Source organism: Pseudophryne corroboree, chromosome 1 (genome assembly GCF_028390025.1).
Source record: "Pseudophryne corroboree isolate aPseCor3 chromosome 1, aPseCor3.hap2, whole genome shotgun sequence".
Lineage (NCBI taxonomy): Eukaryota > Metazoa > Chordata > Amphibia > Anura > Myobatrachidae > Pseudophryne > Pseudophryne corroboree.
In genome coordinates, this window is record NC_086444.1 from 777,532,216 (window position 1) to 777,553,731 (window position 21,516).

Sequence of the window (21,516 nt, forward strand, 5' to 3'; positions counted from 1 at the left end):
GATAAACATAACTTTGTCACTATTTTCCTGGCTGGGGTATACTGTATGATATTATTAGGAATTCTGCCAAGAATAATACACAATTAGGGTTAACATAATTAATTTACTGTTGGATCTCTGTAAAAATGATTACTTGTATCTTTTTTTCTAGGTATTTGTGTATCAAATCCATATGAGTTAACTACTTATAAACCATTCTTTGTTGACCTAAGGATGCCCTACAGTGTTATAAGAAATGAACAAGTACAGATTCGAGCTATTGTCCACAACTACCTTTTAGATCAAGTCAAGGTTTGTTTCCAAATACTTGTCACATGTAGAAAACCCAATTTTTTCACAGGGTTAGGCAATAAAAAGGGAAGGTTAGGGTTAAGGGCCATACACACTTAGCGATTACACTGAAAGAAATAACGTTCATATCTTTCAGTGTGTATGCACCAACGATGAGTCATTTATACATGCATGATAATATGGAAAATCTCCTCCATATTAGCATGCAGGGCTATGAAGTCAGGTGATAGGGGTACTGAAGAAACTTCACTCCTCCTGTCCCAACCCCCCCCCCCCCCGCCGCCGGGCACCTCAACGGCAAATCCGAGGGGGGGAGGGATAGGGTTTGGTTGTGGGTAGGGAGGGTTAGGGGGTTTGAGGGGGAGGGTTAGAACACTTACCTAGCAAGTGTAGGGATTCTGCGTCTTGGGATGCCGCTGTTGGTCTGACGCCAGCATCCCAAGCACTGGAATCCCGATACCATTCCCTTTTTACAGTGTGTGTTTCATACTGAAGATCTCATTGTTGTACTGTAATGCCGGCAATGCTGCTATTAATCACGTCTCCTTGCTGCGTGCTGCATAGTTACTAGGCATACAAATCAGTGTTATTAGTGACACTGGCACTTGCTCGGCCACAGGCATACAGAGAAATGGGGGCCTGCCGCAAGACCAAGCCCACGTGAGTTGTGGCATGCCATGCTCCCTTGTTGTGCACACAGAATAATGTGCCAGCGCTGGTTTAGAGCTCCAGTCCATTCCTGCCTACAGCATAGTCACAGAAAAGTAGGGTTTATATGAAGCATGGAATAGTTTTTTTGCTGGCTGCCCCTATGGACTCATAGACAATGATATCCGGGTGTGGGTGTGTTCCACACAAGAACATGATTAGCATTTATGTCAGGTCCTAGAAATGGTACACACAATACACCTTAAGCCCAGTCCTGACAAATGTTTAGGGGTGTCAGATGTCTCTAAAGCAGCACTAGAGATCACCTTGATCCATTGAAAACTGCACCCATTAAATGCCCCCATTAGTTCTACTACAGCAATAAATGGGTATTGTTAATTACCTGTTAAAATGTATTCCTCATTGCAGTGACAGGACCTTTTTGGTTGTTGCTACATCAATGCACAGAATGGTATTGGCAGGATCCATCAGTGCAGCAAACATAATGCTTAATGGCATAATAACAAACACCCCTGTTTTCAAAACTTTAATGAGCATTTACTACCTGAGCTGTGTCTGAAACCAAATCGAGGTGTGTGCAAATAGAGAAAAGGCTGTTAGTCTTGGTGTTCCTGTGCAATATATACCACAGCTTCACTTACACAGTAGTATCCTGGTTACAGGTGAAATATTGCTCCCTTGTAACCATCACGTCAGTGGTTGAACTTGTGAGTGGTGGGCTTAGGTGCAAAAATATAATTTGGGCACAACCATCACTGACTTGGGCACTGGCAGTGCCTCCTCCCAGGGTATCCCAACCTGGACAATGGCACTGACCACACCACCTTCACTATAGACCTGCTCTCCCAGGCTACATTACATGGTTGACTGCTGCAAGCTAGCATGAAATGTACCCATTTTTTGCCCGTAACATGAGCTTATCAGACCTGATGGTATCCTGTTAAAGGTGTATGGATACACACCAACAAAGTCATTATATGGCCAGACTTGGTCTATAGGTCGACAGTCAATAGGTTGGTCACTAATGGCTGACATGCATAAGGTTGACATGGTCAAAAGGTTGACATGTAAAAGGTAGATAGTACAAAATGTTGGCAGGTTCAAAAGGTTGACATGACAGTGGTCGACACACATATGGTCGACACAGTTTTTGTTGTTGCTTTTTTCAACTTTTTCATGCTTTACAATCCACGCGGACTATGATTGAGTATAGTAACCTATGTCAACTTTTTTATGTCAACCATTTTACAATTGCCCTATGCGCCAAAACCCCTTGTAACGCCACTGCTGGTGATACACTGGCTTGTGTCACAGCCATATTTTCACACATAAAAATGCTTCGAATAATACAACTATGACTATAAAATCGATTAGAATAATACAAATATATTATAAGTTATAAATATCTTTGTATTATTCTAATAATTTTTATAGTCAAAAAACTCTGAAGTATGACAGATGAAGCTCTGCCCCCTTCTTACCCTGTCCGCAGATCACTGCCAAGCACTCTCTATCAGCAACAGATCTCAAGCTTCCTTCATTCAATAATACACCAAATGAAAGTTGCTTAATGAAATTATAAATAGCAGCAGCTGGAAAATAAATTGTTGTTGTTAACAAATAAAATAAGAAAAAATAAGAAAGAACAGTAACACAATAAAGGCCCCTAGCACACTGCTGGGAACCAGTAAAACTCTGCCGTTCTCTTTGTAATAAATCACCTAAAAATACTTTCTGCTGTAGCCCCCTTTATATCTTAAATTAGCCAGGGTGATGTAATACTGATGTTGTCTTTCTTACATCAACGCTTTTGTGTGTTCAATGTTTTCTCAATATTGGCTTACTTTCTGTGCTTTCTAACCTTACAGCAAAGGAGAAGATCAATATTTTCCAGAATTATAAATAACTATATTATTTTTTTTTTTACTTATTTCATGTACTGAAAATGTATTACCTCTATTTTAGGTGAAGGTAAAATTCCCATATAAAGAGAATATATGCAGTTTAGCTACTAGATCAAGCGGTTATCAGGAGACAGTGTCAATAGCACGGAAATCATCAAAAGTGGTTTATTTTGTAATAATTCCATTGGAAATCGGACAGCTTGATTTTGAAGTACAGGCTCATGTGATTGGTAAAGGCATAACAGACAGAGTGATTAAACCACTCAATGTGCTGGTATGTATGATTTTTTTTAAAAATTGTAATGTTATAAATATAGGGCCTGATTCAGAGGTGGATGCTACTCCGTCTGTTCTTGCCAGAACTGTGACGCCCACTGTCAGCATCTCCGCATGGTGTAAAGGTGCATACACAGAGTGTATGCAGAGCGATGATGTGAACATCGGTAGCGGGAAAACGTACAGTGCATACACACTGAGCGATTTTCACCCCAGCCCAGCAATGTTCACGGGGCTGCACCACTTTCACTTCCAGTAGGAGACTGTGGAAAGTGGTTAACTCAGTCGGTAAAACAGGTCAATGGACGTCAGCGGCCAGCGATGATGCTGGAGCGCACGTCACCACTCACTGTTCATCGCCCGGCCATACACACTAGGCGGCTTTGAGCTCAAAGTAGCTGAAAACGCCAAAAGTGAGCTACTTTGTGCTCAAAATCAACTAGTGTGTATGCACCTTAACACTACTAGAGATTCTTGAAATGCCACCATTGGCACACCAATGCATGCACCATCTACACTCGCAACAGCCCTCTGGCAGGTGCACTTTTTATGTCACTGACATGCACGTGACATTCCCATAACACCTTACCCTCCAACTGTACCTTTTTGGCACGCCCCTTTCCTAATTTGTGCTGGTTTTCATGTGTAAAATGATGGAGGGTATGTAACACACCTAAAGATGGACTTTATTACATTCACTTCAGGCCTCCTCCCAAGCACCACCCAGGGAGGCCCATCACGTTGCCGCCCCATTTCTGATACCATCGTAGCACCTTTGTGTGTACTCTCTGTGTAATTCATGCGCCATATGGGTTTTCTAATTTTTTTGGAGCATGTGCTGTAGCAAATAATCCATCATCTACGTACATATCACGTTGCAGCTCTGAATCAGGCCCACAATGTCATTATTACATTTTATAATAACTTATTATGTTATGAGTGAAGAATTCAGACCATAGCTATGCTTCTAAGCATTTACAGTATGTGCAGCAATAAATGTTTGAAACCAGAGAACACTGATTGTAAATATTACCATATACAGTACTATGTTAAAAAAAAATTATTTAACTATTTGTTTTATAATATTGCTGAATCTTTATTTAACAGTCAGATGTAATATATTCTAATAATAATTTTAACAATAATTTTAATTTATATGCTTTATGCCATATTGTAGTAAGGCCTATGGATAGCATTATTCTATGTGGGATAACATTCCAAGTAGAGTTATCTTCATGGAGGCAATATTACCATCCCACTCAATTGCTAGTTTATATACATATGGTAGGAAAATTACGTTTTAAGATCCACTGAGGCAGGCGCTAATGAAATGCCACTGAAAATCATTATTCACTTTTGCAGGGTTCTTGGTGTAAGTAATATTCATTGTAAAAATAGCAAAAATGTAACTTCAAATCTTTCCAACTAGCACTGATTCAAACTTTTCAATGTAAATGACTTAATCGTGAGACTGAGAGATCATCTACCAGTCTTATGTCATGTGCCAGTATTCTATATTTGTGTTATACACCTTAGGAAAAATTACAGTACAAGGCACTTTTGACCCCATACAGCATATTGGTGCAATTTCCTGATCCCCTGACTGCTGGGTTGGGGAATCAGGAATATTAAACATGTTTAAAAATCCTGATGCTCAATCCCAACTGAAAACAATTGGGATAAGCAAATCCGAGGTTTTTAACATGTTTAATTTCCCAATTCCCAGACAGATCGCCAATATTCTCAGGCTTGCTGACACAGTCAGTGGATTAGGGAATCAGAGAAATGAGGCCGCAGAAGTGTGGGGGCCTTTAGGCAAGGATGCAGTTAAAATCCAATAATGTGGAGACCAGGCGTTGGTGAGTGACTCTCTTGTTCAATCTCTGGGCAATGTTGGAAAATTGCTTTGAGATTTAGGGGTTTATTTTAGAGATGAGCGCCTGAAATTTTTCGGGTTTTGTGTTTTGGTTTTGGGTTCGGTTCCGCGGCCGTGTTTTGGGTTCGAACGCGTTTTGGCAAAACCTCACCGAATTTTTTTTGTCGGATTCGGGTGTGTTTTGGATTCGGGTGTTTTTTTCAAAAAACACTAAAAAACAGCTTAAATCATAGAATTTGGGGGTCATTTTGATCCCAAAGTATTATTAACCTCAAAAACCATAATTTACACTCATTTTCAGTCTATTCTGAATACCTCACACCTCACAATATTATTTTTAGTCCTAAAATTTGCACCGAGGTCGCTGTGTGAGTAAGATAAGCGACCCTAGTGGCCGACACAAACACCGGGCCCATCTAGGAGTGGCACTGCAGTGTCACGCAGGATGTCCCTTCCAAAAAACCCTCCCCAAACAGCACATGACGCAAAGAAAAAAAGAGGCGCAATGAGGTAGCTGTGTGAGTAAGATAAGCGACCCTAGTGGCCGACACAAACACCGGGCCCATCTAGGAGTGTCACTGCAGTGTCACGCAGGATGTCCCTTCCAAAAAACCCTCCCCAAACAGCACATGACGCAAAGAAAAAAAGAGGCACAATGAGGTAGCTGTGTGAGTAAGATTAGCGACCCTAGTGGCCGACACAAACACCGGGCCCATCTAGGAGTGGCACTGCAGTGTCACGCAGGATGTCCCTTCCAAAAAACCCTCCCCAATCAGCACATGATGCAAAGAAAAAGAAAAGAAAAAAGAGGTGCAAGATGGAATTGTCCTTGGGCCCTCCCACCCACCCTTATGTTGTATAAACAAAACAGGACATGCACACTTTAACCAACCCCATCATTTCAGTGACAGGGTCTGCCACACGACTGTGACTGATATGACGGGTTGGTTTGGACCCCCCCAAAAAAAGAAGCAATTAATCTCTCCTTGCACAAACTGGCTCTACAGAGGCAAGATGTCCACCTCATCTTCACCCTCCGATATATCACCGTGTACATCCCCCTCCTCACAGATTATCAATTCGTCCCCACTGGAATCCACCATCTCAACTCCCTGTGTACTTTGTGGAGGCAATTGCTGCTGGTCAATGTCTCCGCGGAGGAATTGATTATAATTCATTTTAATGAACATCATCTTCTCCACATTTTCTGGATGTAACCTCGTACGCCGATTGCTGACAAGGTGAGCGGCGGCACTAAACACTCTTTCGGAGTACACACTTGTGGGAGGGCAACTTAGGTAGAATAAAGCCAGTTTGTGCAAGGGCCTCCAAATTGCCTCTTTTTCCTGCCAGTATAAGTACGGACTGTGTGACGTGCCTACTTGGATGCGGTCACTCATATAATCCTCCACCATTCTATCAATGTTGAGAGAATCATATGCAGTGACAGTAGACGACATGTCCGTAATCGTTGTCAGGTCCTTCAGTCCGGACCAGATGTCAGCATCAGCAGTCGCTCCAGACTGCCCTGCATCACCGCCAGCGGGTGGGCTCGGAATTCTGAGCCTTTTCCTCGCACCCCCAGTTGCGGGAGAATGTGAAGGAGGAGATGTTGACAGGTCGCGTTCCGCTTGACTTGACAATTTTGTCACCAGCAGGTCTTTCAACCCCAGCAGACTTGTGTCTGCCGGAAAGAAGGATCCAAGGTAGGCTTTAAATCTAGGATCGAGCACGGTGGCCAAAATGTAGTGCTCTGATTTCAACAGATTGACCACCCGTGAATCCTTGTTAAGCGAATTAAGGGCTGCATCCACAAGTCCCACATGCCTAGCGGAATCGCTCCCTTTTAGCTCCTTCTTCAATGCCTCCAGCTTCTTCTGCAAAAGCCTGATGAGGGGAATGACCTGACTCAGGCTGGCAGTGTCTGAACTGACTTCACGTGTGGCAAGTTCAAAGGGCATCAGAACCTTGCACAACGTTGAAATCATTCTCCACTGCACTTGAGACAGGTGCATTCCACCTCCTATATCGTGCTCAATTGTATAGGCTTGAATGGCCTTTTGCTGCTCCTCCAACCTCTGAAGCATATAGAGGGTTGAATTCCACCTCGTTACCACTTCTTGCTTCAGATGATGGCAGGGCAGGTTCAGTAGTTTTTGGTGGTGCTCCAGTCTTCTGTACGTGGTGCCTGTACGCCGAAAGTGTCCCGCAATTCTTCTGGCCACCGACAGCATCTCTTGCACGCCCCTGTCGTTTTTTAAAAAATTCTGCACCACCAAATTCAAGGTATGTGCAAAACATGGGACGTGCTGGAATTTGCCCATATTTAATGCACACACAATATTGCTGGCGTTGTCCGATGCCACAAATCCACAGGAGAGTCCAATTGGGGTAAGCCATTCCGCGATGATCTTCCTCAGTTGCCGTAAGAGGTTTTCAGCTGTGTGCGTATTCTGGAAAGCGGTGATACAAAGCGTAGCCTGCCTAGGAAAGAGTTGGCGTTTGCGAGATGCTGCTACTGGTGCCGCCGCTGCTGTTCTTGCGGCGGGAGTCCATACATCTACCCAGTGGGCTGTCACAGTCATATAGTCCTGACCCTGCCCTGCTCCACTTGTCCACATGTCCGTGGTTAAGTGGACATTGGGTACAACTGCATTTTTTAGGACACTGGTGAGTCTTTTTCTGACGTCCGTGTACATTCTCGGTATCGCCTGCCTAGAGAAGTGGAACCTAGATGGTATTTGGTAACGGGGGCACACTGCCTCAATAAATTGTCTAGTTCCCTGTGAACTAACGGCGGATACCGGACGCACGTCTAACACCAACATAGTTGTCAAGGCCTCAGTTATCCGCTTTGCAGTAGGATGACTGCTGTGATATTTCATCTTCCTCGCAAAGGACTGTTGAACAGTCAATTGCTTACTGGAAGTAGTACAAGTGGGCTTACGACTTCCCCTCTGGGATGACCATCGACTCCCAGCGGCAACAACAGCAGCGCCAGCAGCAGTAGGCGTTACACGCAAGGATGCATCGGAGGAATCCCAGGCAGGAGAGGACTCGTCAGAATTGCCAGTGACATGGCCTGCAGGACTATTGGCATTCCTGGGGAAGGAGGAAATTGACACTGAGGGAGTTGGTGGGGTGGTTTGCGTGAGCTTGGTTACAAGAGGAAGGGATTTACTGGTCAGTGGACAGCTTACGCTGTCACCCAAAGTTTTTGAACTTGTCACTGACTTATTATGAATGCGCTGCAGGTGACGTATAAGGGAGGATGTTCCGAGGTGGTTAACGTCCTTACCCCTACTTATTACAGCTTGACAAAGGGAACACACGGCTTGACACCTGTTGTCCGCATTTCTGGTGAAATACCTCCACACCGAAGAGCTGATTTTTTTGGTATTTTCACCTGGCATGTCAACGGCCATATTCCTCCCACGGACAACAGGTGTCTCCCCGGGTGCCTGACTTAAACAAACCACCTCACCATCAGAATCCTCCTGGTCAATTTCCTCCCCAGCGCCAGCAACACCCATATCCTCCTCATCCTGGTGTACTTCAACACTGACATCTTCAATCTGACTATCAGGAACTGGACTGCGGGTGCTCCTTCCAGCACTTGCAGGGGGCGTGCAAATGGTGGAAGGCGCATGCTCTTCACGTCCAGTGTTGGGAAGGTCAGGCATCGCAACCGACACAATTGGACTCTCCTTGTGGATTTGGGATTTCGAAGAATGCACAGTTCTTTGCTGTGCTGCTTTTGCCAGCTTGAGTCTTTTCATTTTTCTAGCGAGAGGCTGAGTGCTTCCATCCTCATGTGAAGCTGAACCACTAGCCATGAACATAGGCCAGGGCCTCAGCCGTTCCTTGCCACTCCGTGTGGTAAATGGCATATTGGCAAGTTTACGCTTCTCCTCCGACAATTTTATTTTAGGTTTTGGAGTCCTTTTTTTTCTGATATTTGGTGTTTTGGATTTGACATGCTCTGTACTATGACATTGGGCATCGGCCTTGGCAGACGACGTTGCTGGCATTTCATCGTCTCGGCCATGACTAGTGGCAGCAGCTTCAGCACGAGGTGGAAGTGGATCTTGATCTTTCCCTAATTTTGGAACCTCAACATTTTTGTTCTCCATATTTTAATAGGCACAACTAAAAGGCACCTCAGGTAAACAATGGAGATGGATACTAGTATACAATTATGGACTGCCTGCCGACTGCAGACACAGAGGTAGCCACAGCCGTGAACTACCGTACTGTACTGTGTCTGCAGCTAATATAGACTGGTTGATAAAGAGAAGATGTCTATGTAACTATGTATGTATAAAGAAGACTGAAAAAAATCCACGGTTAGGTGGTATACAATTATGGACGGACTGCCTGCCGAGTGCAGACACAGAGGTAGCCACAGCCGTGAACTACCGTACTGTACTGTGTCTGCAGCTAATATAGACTGGTTGATAAAGAGAAGATGTCTATGTAACTATGTATGTATAAAGAAGAATGAAAAAAAACCACGGTTAGGTGGTATACAATTATGGACGGACTGCCTGCCGAGTGCAGACACAGAGGTAGCCACAGCCGTGAACTACCGTACTGTACTGTGTCTGCAGCTAATATAGACTGGTTGATAAAGAGAAGATGTCTATGTAACTATGTATGTATAAAGAAGAATGAAAAAAATCCACGGTTAGGTGGTATTACAATTATGGACGGACTGCCTGCCGAGTGCAGAGACACAGAGGTAGCCACAGCCGTGAACTACCGTACTGTGTCTGCTGCGACTGGATGATAAATGATATAAAAAATATATATATATCACTACTGCAGCCGGACAGGTATATATTATATATTATATAATGACGGACCTGCTGGACACTGTCTGTCAGCAGAATGAGTTTTATTTTTATAGAATAAAAAAAAACAAAACACACAAGTGAAGTCACACGACGAGTGTTTAACTTTTTCAGGCAATCACAATATAAGTATACTACTAACTATACTGGTGGTCAGTGTGGTCAGGTCACTGGTCAGTCACACTGGCAGTGGCACTCCTGCAGCAAAAGTGTGCACTGTTTAATTTTAATATAATATGTACTCCTGGCTCCTGCTATAACCTATAACTGGCACTGCAGTAGTGCTCCCCAGTCTCCCCCACAATTATAAGCTGTGTGAGCTGAGCAGTCAGACAGATATATAATATATATAGATGATGCAGCACACTGGCCTGAGCCTGAGCAGTGCACACAGATATGGTATGTGACTGACTGAGTCACTGTGTGTATCGCTTTTTTCAGGCAGAGAACGGATATATTAAATAAACTGCACTGTGTGTCTGGTGGTCACTCACTATATAATATATTATGTACTCCTGGCTCCTGCTATAACCTATAACTGGCACTGCAGTAGTGCTCCCCAGTCTCCCCCACAATTATAAGCTGTGTGAGCTGAGCAGTCAGACAGATATATATATAATATTATATATAGATAATAGATGATGCAGCACACTGGCCTGAGCCTGAGCAGTGCACACAGATATGGTATGTGACTGACTGAGTCACTGTGTGTATCGCTTTTTTCAGGCAGAGAACGGATATATTAAATAAACTGCACTGTGTGTCTGGTGGTCACTCACTATATAATATATTATGTACTCCTGGCTCCTGCTATAACCTATAACTGGCACTGCAGTAGTGCTCCCCAGTCTCCCCCACAATTATAAGCTGTGTGAGCTGAGCAGTCAGACAGATATATATAATATTATATATAGATAATAGATGATGCAGCACACTGGCCTGAGCCTGAGCAGTGCACACAGATATGGTATGTGACTGACTGAGTCACTGTGTGTATCGCTTTTTTCAGGCAGAGAACGGATATATTAAATAAACTGCACTGTGTGTCTGGTGGTCACTCACTATATAATATATTATGTACTCCTGGCTCCTGCTATAACCTATAACTGGCACTGCAGTAGTGCTCCCCAGTCTCCCCCACAATTATAAGCTGTGTGAGCTGAGCAGTCAGACAGATATATATATAATATTATATATAGATAATAGATGATGCAGCACACTGGCCTGAGCCTGAGCAGTGCACACAGATATGGTATGTGACTGACTGAGTCACTGTGTGTATCGCTTTTTTCAGGCAGAGAACGGATATATTAAATAAACTGCACTGTGTGTCTGGTGGTCACTCACTATATAATATATTATGTACTCCTGGCTCCTGCTATAACCTATAACTGGCACTGCAGTAGTGCTCCCCAGTCTCCCCCACAATTATAAGCTGTGTGAGCTGAGCAGTCAGACAGATATATATAATATTATATATAGATAATAGATGATGCAGCACACTGGCCTGAGCCTGAGCAGTGCACACAGATATGGTATGTGACTGACTGAGTCACTGTGTGTATCGCTTTTTTCAGGCAGAGAACGGATATATTAAATAAACTGCACTGTGTGTCTGGTGGTCACTCACTATATAATATATTATGTACTCCTGGCTCCTGCTATAACCTATAACTGGCACTGCAGTAGTGCTCCCCAGTCTCCCCCACAATTATAAGCTGTGTGAGCTGAGCAGTCAGACAGATATATATAATATTATATATAGATAATAGATGATGCAGCACACTGGCCTGAGCCTGAGCAGTGCACACAGATATGGTATGTGACTGACTGAGTCACTGTGTGTATCGCTTTTTTCAGGCAGAGAACGGATATATTAAATAAACTGCACTGTGTGTCTGGTGGTCACTCACTATATAATATATTATGTACTCCTGGCTCCTGCTATAACCTATAACTGGCACTGCAGTAGTGCTCCCCAGTCTCCCCCACAATTATAAGCTGTGTGAGCTGAGCAGTCAGACAGATATATATAATATTATATATAGATAATAGATGATGCAGCACACTGGCCTGAGCCTGAGCAGTGCACACAGATATGGTATGTGACTGACTGAGTCACTGTGTGTATCGCTTTTTTCAGGCAGAGAACGGATATATTAAATAAACTGCACTGTGTGTCTGGTGGTCACTCACTATATAATATATTATGTACTCCTGGCTCCTGCTATAACCTATAACTGGCACTGCAGTAGTGCTCCCCAGTCTCCCCCACAATTATAAGCTGTGTGAGCTGAGCAGTCAGACAGATATATATAATATTATATATAGATAATAGATGATGCAGCACACTGGCCTGAGCCTGAGCAGTGCACACAGATATGGTATGTGACTGAGTCACTGTGTGCTGTCTGTGTATCGCTTTTTTCAGGCAGAGAACGGATTATAAAGTAAACTGCACTGTCCTCACTAGTAAACTCTCTCCACTCAGTCTCTACACTTCTACAGTAACAGTACTCCTCCTAGTCAGCTCCAGTTAATCTCTCTCAGTCTCTTATAATCTAAATGGAGAGGACGCCAGCCACGTCCTCTCCCTATCAATCTCAATGCACGTGTGAAAATGGCGGCGACGCGCGGCTCCTTATATAGAATCCGAGTCTCGCGATAGAATCCGAGCCTCGCGAGAATCCGACAGCGTCATGATGACGTTCGGGCGCGCTCGGGTTAACCGAGCAAGGCGGGAAGATCCGAGTCGCTCGGACCCGTGAAAAAAAACATGAAGTTCTGGCGGGTTCGGATTCAGAGAAACCGAACCCGCTCATCTCTAGTTTATTTACTATGCCTTGGATGGAGATAAAGTGGACGGAGATACAGTACCAGCCAACCAGCTCCTAACTGTCATTTTTCAAACCCAGCCTGTGAAATGTTAGTTCAGAGCGAATTGGCTGGTACTTTCTGTTGACTTTGTCTCCCTCCAAGGCTTAGTAAATAGACCCCTAACTGCCTAGGCAGACAGCAATAATAACTGTCATGACTTCTAAATAAGCAGCATGATGCCGCAGACCAGAGCCTGACAATTACCCTAAATGTTTCAAAACTTTGAAGCAGCCTCTTTTAGGGAATTCCCCCCATTTCCACTTTCAGTAATTTGAATGTTGTTTTCACATGTAGGAGCAGGACTGGCTTTAGGTAACTGCCTAGGGTGCCAGCACCTGAGGGGGCTTCAATGATTCTGCCTGGTACAAAAATGAAAGGTTGTCTCTGGTTACAAAAGGGAATCAGACACTCTACATTTTGGAGGCCTTGAGCTTGATATTACATATAAAAGGTATAAAATTGTCTATAGTGGGTACTCTACAGCAAGTATAAGATATAAATAGCGACATCGTCTAATGTGTATGGGCCTTTAGTTTAAAAATGTTTATTTGTTGTAAATGTAAGTGCGTAGTTGTAATTGATTTTCAACATTGACAAATACAACTCAGCCCCCAAAAACAGCTCTATTTATGTACGTTTTCCTGTAGTTAAACACTAGCTATTTGCATGCATGCACAGAGATCTGTCTGATCTAACCAAATCCAGTCAACATGATAAACAAGTGGTTTCAGTTATTATTACAATTTATTATTATTACAGTTTATTTATAAGGCGCCACAAGTGTTTTGCAGCGCCGTACAAAGGACAGCACAGGGAGACAAAACTTAACATTACAGTAAATATCAGAAATAGAGTACAGGTAACAAAGAGCACCACAATTCTCAAAACATAATACAGCTTAGATGTAAGTAGCGAGTGAGTGATCAGCGTACTACTAGGAGCTGGTGGCCATACATAGAGATGAGCCTTTACCAGCAGGAGAAAAAGTGGGTTAAGATGGTTGCTGAGTAGGAGAGGGATGTGAGTGAAATGTGTCGAGAAGAGGGTTTTGATAACAAGAGGAAAGAGGGCCCTGCTCTGAGGAGCTTACAATCTAGTAGGAAGGGGCGATAGACAGATGACATGAGGTGCAAGTAAGTCGGAGGTAGCCTTATGGCAGGATGTAAACGAAGCAGAGATGGTCAAGGAATGAGGCATGGGGATGGAGGAGCATCCTCAGGACTAGGTTATGCATCGGAAGGGTAGGCTTTGATGAATAGGTAGGTTTTTAGTGCTCGTTTGAAGCTTTGTAAGGTTGGGGAGAGTCTAATGGAGCAGGGGAGCGCGTTCCACTGAACGGGTGTAGCACGGGCAAACACCTGTCCAGACTAAGCTCTGAGGGACCTCGCTATTCTCCAACTTGCATAGATGCTTAACATAGTGCTCTTTTCGTAAATTGAGTGATCACTATAAGAAGCTGAAAAGAAAGTTTGGGTGACTGGAAATTAATGAAAATTACTCGCAAACTGAGAGGAAGATAGACCAGTCAAGCATGAGTCTTCAGTGGTGGTGAAGTGCCATAGTCTATGTGCGGACTGCTGACAAGATCTTATACCCCAAGATTTTATAAAATAGAAGCCAGACCTAGCAGTCTATGCTAGGTGATTGCTAGTGATATCTAAGTTCTTCCTGCACATAATACTACATATCCCAGCTTGTATTGAATGTCCTATATCTGCTCTGCCTCACATGTAATACAGTGTACCATACCTGGATCTGCACTTTATTATGATTCAGTGTGCTGCATTTTAGTGTATTAGGCCTAAGAAAGCTTGACCCAGATTTCTGCCTCAGACCCTATGGGTGGAATTCAAATGTCTGAAAAGTCGGTTGGATGTCTGTTTTTTCCGGTCTATTAGATAGGAAAAAACAGACACCCAACTGACTTTTCAAACATTTGAATTTCCCCCTATGTGTTGTTATATTTTCATGCTAGTGTACAAAACTCAGGACTTTCCATACTTTGCTTTAGAATGATCAGGGCCGTAACTAGGGTTGTGCGGAGTGTGCCGCGCTGCAGGGTAGGGGGCGCTGTTGGCGGCACTTATTAATTATCTGTTTTAATTACTTTCACTTGTAGATTTCCTCCTCTTTAAATCCTGACATCTCCTGACAGCTGCTGTCTCCTTCCCACACCCCTTGTATCACTAATACCTGTACAACATTCATGAACTTAACTTAAAAGCTCTTTGTTATTCAGTCACACTGTCACTCATACAATATATGTAAACAAACATAAACCTGTTCAGAGGTGGATATTGTGTACCTTGCATATGGAAGGTGCAAGCACATGCTGAAGATAATTAGTTGTGAGCCAGACCCATGCAGATGGCCTGATTCAGAAGTGGATGGATACTGTAAGTATACATATACGTACTGTAAGTGCCCGATGGTCTCAACTGTGCATTCAACACAGACGCAATGCACATGTGTACCTGGACACAGATCGGAACTGAAAGGAGATCCATGCAATTCTGGTTGGCGCTCCTGGCAATGATGGGGGTGCGGGGGTGGTGGTGGCTGATGTTGGCAGGCAATCTGGGTGTGGGCCGATGACAGAAAATCTAGGTCCACTGACGCCGGCAGCAAATCCCTTTGGACTTTTTGAGCAGCCATAGGGTTGCTCAGAAGTCTGATGGTGTGGCCGATGGTGTGACTTTGCTCACCACATCAGATTAGAGCTGTTGTTAGACATCTCAGTAGACAGCCCATTAGCTGCAACAGTAGCATACATTCACAGCCACTAGTACTATAGCATCCACCTCTGAATCACCCCCAGAAGCTGAAACATACTTTCTGTGCAAATGTTTCTTTTGAGTTATGCATCTTTTCTCTTCACCCACTCCCCAATTCTAACATCATGCTGCCTCCTCTGCCCTCATGCCATCCTCCTCACATACCAGCAGCATTCAGCCTACTCCTGTCAACCTCCTCTCCCTTCATGCACCCCATATCAGCCTTCTCACCCATTCACCTTAAACCAGCAGCATCCTCCTCTCACCCCTTACTTGCCTCCTCTCCTACTTCCCTGACTCCAGCCTCCATCTCACCCACCACTCATATCAGCTTTCTCACCCACTCCTCTCATTCCTCAGTATTCAGGGGGACATTTACTAAGCAGTAATAAGAGCGGAGAAGTGAGCCAGTGGAGAAATTTCCCCATCAACCAATCAGCAGCTCTGTATCATTTTATAGTATGTAAATTATAGATGTTACTTCAGTGCTGATTGGTTGCCATGGGCAACTTCTCCACTGGCTCACTTCTCCGCTCTTATCACCGCTTAGTAAATGCCCCCCTCAGTCTCCTATCCTATCCTATCCTATTCTCCTCATGCCATCAGCATCCTCTCCCTTAATGCCAGGCTGCTTCTCTCCTTTCATGCACCACTCATATCAGCCTCTGTGTCCGGACTCCAGGTCGACACCACTTAGGTCAACACCAATTGGGCGAGTCACCTTAGGTCGACACCAGAAATAGGTCGACATGAACAAGGTCGAAATTAGTTTTTCACGTTTTTTTTCCATTTTTAAAACTTTTTTATACTTTACGATCCACGTGGACTACGAATGGGAAAGGTAACCTGTTCCGAGTGCAGCAGTAGCAGAGCGAGGCACCTTGCCCGAAGCATGGCGAGTGAAGCGAGCCATGCGAGGGGACACAGTGCACTAACCGGGGTTTCCTGTCACATTACAAAGAAAACGACAACAAAAAACAATAAAACCTCATGTCGACCTTTTTCCATGTCAACCTTGTTCACGTCGACCTATTTCTGGTGTCGACCTAAGGTGTGTCGAGCAATTGGTGTCTACCTAGGTGGTGTCAACATAATTGGTGTCGACCTGGAGTACCAGACCCATCAGCCTCACCCACTCCTCTTAAGCCAGCATCCTCCCACTCATGCCACTGTTTGCCTCTTGCCCTCCTTTCAGTCCGGTCAGTCAACCTTTCCCCACATCAGCAGCCCAGTCACCCACTCCCCTCCCCTCAGCAGCAGACCAGTCACCCACCCCATTCTTCTCACCCTCCTGGCCCCTCTCAGCCTCAGTATGCAATGTAATGGGCCAGTTTTACACAGGGGGGAGTCTGTGGAGCTGCCACTGAATGCAGCTACTGCTGAACTCAAGAGCCAGACTCACTGGGAATACTCACCTCACTAAAGAAAGCTGGGGTGTGCCTGTCCAGCCGTTCTCTCGATGGCGTAGCCTGCTGGGTGTGTGGGCCGCTATAACACTGACATCCTCATGGTGGTGGCTGGCCTGGCAGGGGGAGTCCAGAGACTGCAGTTACCACTAACCGGCGGCTGTTGGGCTGTGCGTCTGCTCTGTGTGTGTTTTCCCTCCTCGTTGCAGGGTGTCTGCCTCCCGGTCTGTCGTCGGCGAGTGTCAGGCAGGAGGGTCTCGGCATCCGCATGGTGGTTGCTAGGCTCCTCTTCACACAGCACAGTGTCACGACGTGCGTGCTCAGGCCAGTAGAGAGGGCAGAGCTGGGCTGCATAGATAGCAGCCTAGGAGAGGACTGACAAGCTGACTGACAGTGGCTAGCAGCCTTTCCTGGGGCGGGGGCAGGTGGACGGTCGTGTGCAGCTACAGAAAGAAAAAATTAAAACCAAAAAAATCTCATTAATGACAGGAGACAGAGACAACGGAGGAGAGGTGCCCCTTGCGGGACAGGAGCCCTGCAGCAGCCGCCTCCTTTGACTCTGGGAGTTCCGCCACTGTGTCACACATTCCCATTCACCCCACAGTGTCACCACATACACACTCACCGTTACACATTCTCCAGCCAGCAGCAGGTATTATTTACTTTGGCTGCTGGCTTTTGGTTTCAGTGATGGGGGAGGCATGGGTAAAAAGATCCCTCTCACCTTGGCCAGCTGGATGTGCGGCACCTTCAGAGCTCCTCCTCCTCCTGCAGCCTGCTGCCAGACACAGTACTGAGTGAGTACAGTCCCAGCGCCATCGTTGTCACAGTGGTGGTGTTTGCGCTGTATCCCGGCCGGCTCCTCTCTATGGCTCTCATTCCGAGTTGATCGCTAGCTGCCGTTGTTCGCAGCACAGCGATCAGGCTAAAAATCTGCATTTCTGCGCATGCGTACGGGCCGCAGTACGCACGCGCGAAGTACTTTCACACAAAACAATGCAGTTTTACACAAGGTCGAGCAACGCTTTTCTGTCGCTCTGCTGATCGGTGAGTGATTGACAGGAAGTGGGTGTTTCTGGGTGGTAACTGAGCGTTTTCCGGGAGTGTGCTAAAAAACGCAGGCGTGACAGGTAAAAACGCAGGCGTGCCTGGGGAAACGGGGGAGTGGCTGGCCGAACGCATGGCGTGTTTGTGACGTCAAAGCAGGAACTAAACTGACTGAAGTGATAGCAAGGTAGGAGTAAATTTGGAGCTACTTTGAAGCTGCATGAAAATTTTAACGAGCAGTTCTGCTAACCTTTTGGTCGCACTTCTGCTAAGCTAAGATACACTCCCAGATGGCGGCAGCCTAACGTGTGCAATGCTGCTAAAAGCAGCTAGCCAGCGATCAACTCGGAATGAGGGCCTATGTTCGTGTGACATAATGCGCACGTGCATTATGACGTCACACGCACATGACTGAAGGAAGGGAGGAGGAGGACACAGTGACGGGCGAGCACTGGACCGGCAGCTGCCTAATCATTGACAGCTTGCCGGGACCATTTACAGTCCAGCACTCATGGATTTTTTGGTGCAGCTGGGCCCTCTGCGACCTCTCGGGCCCTAGGCATCCGCTTTGGATGCCATTGCGTTAAATCCGCCACTGGTACACACTGATAATGATTATGTCTATGAAACAAGCAGGCTGTAGAAAATTGATCTTCAAGGGACATTATTTTTTGCGAAATAATCTAAGAAAGAACCAATTTACACCTGGGTAAAGACATTCACTTGCAAAAGAGTTTTATATAAAAAGCTTCAGTTGGGACAATGAATCCAATTCAGAGATGGACGCAATGTCGCATCCAGTGAAGTAATTTTTTGCCACTGCGCATGTACCACGATGATCTTGCAACAGCAGTCGCAGTGAGTATTCGCAAAGTGATGGATAATCATGGAGCATTTGTGGCCTTTAGGTGGGTGTGGCCACTCAAACGCAGCATGTTGGAATCATTATGGGGGTGTGTCACAGCATCTGCGATACTATATGCAGAAAAATTGGCTCTTGCGACTTACTACTCAGAAGGTTGATGATCGTTGCATCTGTATACGCAAGCAGTGGATCTGAGATGCCGTCAGTGGGCACCTCAGTACAAATCCCGGCAGTTGCAACATTTGCATATTTTCAACCGCTACATACGGGTTCGAAGTTGCGATGGCCCAATGTATGAATCATCTGCCTCACAGGTCATCATGTGCAAGGTTTTCTTACACACACACACACACACACACACACACACACACACACACACACACACACACCCCGGCTCTGATTGGCTCACGAACCGGCGGCTGGTTTGAACGCTATACGCTGCCGCGCCGCGGGCTCCCGGCACTCTCACCCCCGTCCCTCACAGCCCGGAGGAGGAGGAGCAGCAGCAGTGCAGCAGCGGTAAGCAGCTGCAGCACTGGCTGCTGTGGGGGCAATTGTATACCTGGCACTGGGGGGGCAATTGGCTGGCACTGTGGGGCATTTGTATACCTGGCACTGTGGGGGCAATTGTTTACCTGGCACTGTGGGGGCATCTGTATACATGGCACTGTGGGGGCATCTGTATACATGGCACTGTGGGGGCATCTGTATACCTTGCACTGTGGGGGCATCTGTATACCTGGCACTGTGGGGGCATTTGTATACCTTGCACTGTGGGGGCAATTGGCTGGCACTGTGGGGCATTTGTATACCTTGCACTGTGGGGGCAATTGTTTACCTTGCACTGTGGGGGCATCTGTATACATGGCACTGTGGGGGCATCTGTATACCTTGCACTGTGGGGGCATCTGTATACCTGGCACTGTGGGGGCATTTGTATACCTGGACACTGTGGGGGCATTTGTGGATCTGGCACTGTGGGGGCATTTGTATACCTGGCACTGTGGGGGCATTTGTATACCTGGCACTGTGGGGAGCATTTGTTGATCTGGCACTGTGGGGGCATTTGTATACCTGGCACTGTGGGGGCAATTGTTTACCTGTCACTGTGGGGGCAATTGTTTACCTGTCACTGTGGGGGCATCTGTATACCTGGCACCGTGGGGGCATCTGTATACCTGGCACTGTGGGGGCATTTGTATACCTGGCACTGTGGGGGCATTTGTATACCTGGCACTGTGGGGGCATTTGTATACCTGGCACTGCACTATCGGGGGCATATAATGTAAATTTCGGCTCATACCGGGTGCTGTAATGTGAATTTTGGCTCATACTGTGTGGTATAATGTGAAAGGGGCAGCAGTACTAGATAGTATAAGGGGTCCTACTATTGTGGTGCATAATGCGTATAAGGGGTGTATGGTGTGGTAAACTACACTGAAGGCCACGCCCCCTTTGAGTGGTCACGCCCCCTTTTCCGGAGCGCGCGCGCCTTCGGCGCGCGCTTAATTACAAACCTCACATTTCCATACCCCCACTTAAAAATTTCCACTTCAACCACTGGTTGTGTATATTTTAATAGAGAATGATGTACGCCTGTATGTTGTTAGAATATTAATTATATTTGTAAGAACATAGACTAATAAGTGGGAGGAGTCAGGAATAGTAAGGGGAGGAGTCACAGAGGTGGGCCTGTGTGCTTCAAAAATGCCTTGGCCTATTTTTAGTACCAGTCCGGCCCTGCACACACACCATACTTGCCTACCTGACCCTCTCCATGAGGGAGAAAATGCTCTGTTCCTGGACTTTCCTGGTAATGTATGATTGCCATCACCTGTGGTGAAACACCTTTCTTATCAATTAACTAGCTCACCACAGGTGATGGCAATCATACATTACCAGTAAAGTCCAGGAACAGAGCATTTTCTCCCTCATGGAGAGGGTCAGGTAGGCAAGTATGACACACACACACACACACATACACACACACACACACACACACACACACACACTGTTTCGCTGTCCCACCCGCGGGCCTCAGTGTCCCACAGTGGGTGGAGGGTCAGCTGGGAGGCCCCTGTCACTCACCACTCTGCTGTAGAGCAGCGGTGTATACAGTAGATGCTGTGCGCATACTCACAGCATCTATTCACAGGACACAGAGGAACTGGGGGCATGTCAGCAGCTCACAGAGCGCTGGGCATTCAACAAAATGAGGAAAAATGGGAGGCGTGGCAGGTGTACCCCTTTTATCATGCCCACGTTCACTTTTCAGGTGTGTGTGGCATCTCTGCACAGAGGCGTCAAGAGTCATTGATGATAAAAGTTGGGCGGTATGCTTTTAGTTAAATCTCCCTTTTTATTAAACAGACAATTCTGAGCATGCAATACTCAGGATTTAAGCTCTGTAACCTTAAAATTTTATGTTTTTATTGTTCCCATCATAAACTGCAGTCTGTGTTCTGTTACTATGCAGGAGATTGACTTCTAAGATACCATCTTAAGGAAATACAGAACAAAGAAATTTCAAAGGAGATGGTAAATTCCATTAGCTAAAAGTGGTGTTTCCAAAGGGAGATAACAGGGATGGGTCATAGTGCAAGTAGTGTTAGCCCAAGACCAGTGGCAGACTGTCCTTAAGTGCAAAGTACATTCATGTCTCAAAAAAAATGAGACAG

The 21,516-nt window shown here is 45.5% G+C and overlaps 1 protein-coding gene across 1 annotated transcript in view; it reads left to right on the forward strand.

The window, feature by feature from the left end:
* LOC134910100 (complement C3-like) overlaps positions 1–21,516 on the forward strand; it is a 465,863-nt gene that overhangs the window by 301,386 nt on the left and 142,961 nt on the right. The window contains exons 20-21 of the mRNA XM_063917765.1: positions 152–291; positions 2,926–3,138. Coding sequence (XP_063773835.1) covers positions 152–291; positions 2,926–3,138 — 353 coding nt within the window. The remainder of the gene's footprint in view (positions 1–151; positions 292–2,925; positions 3,139–21,516) is intronic.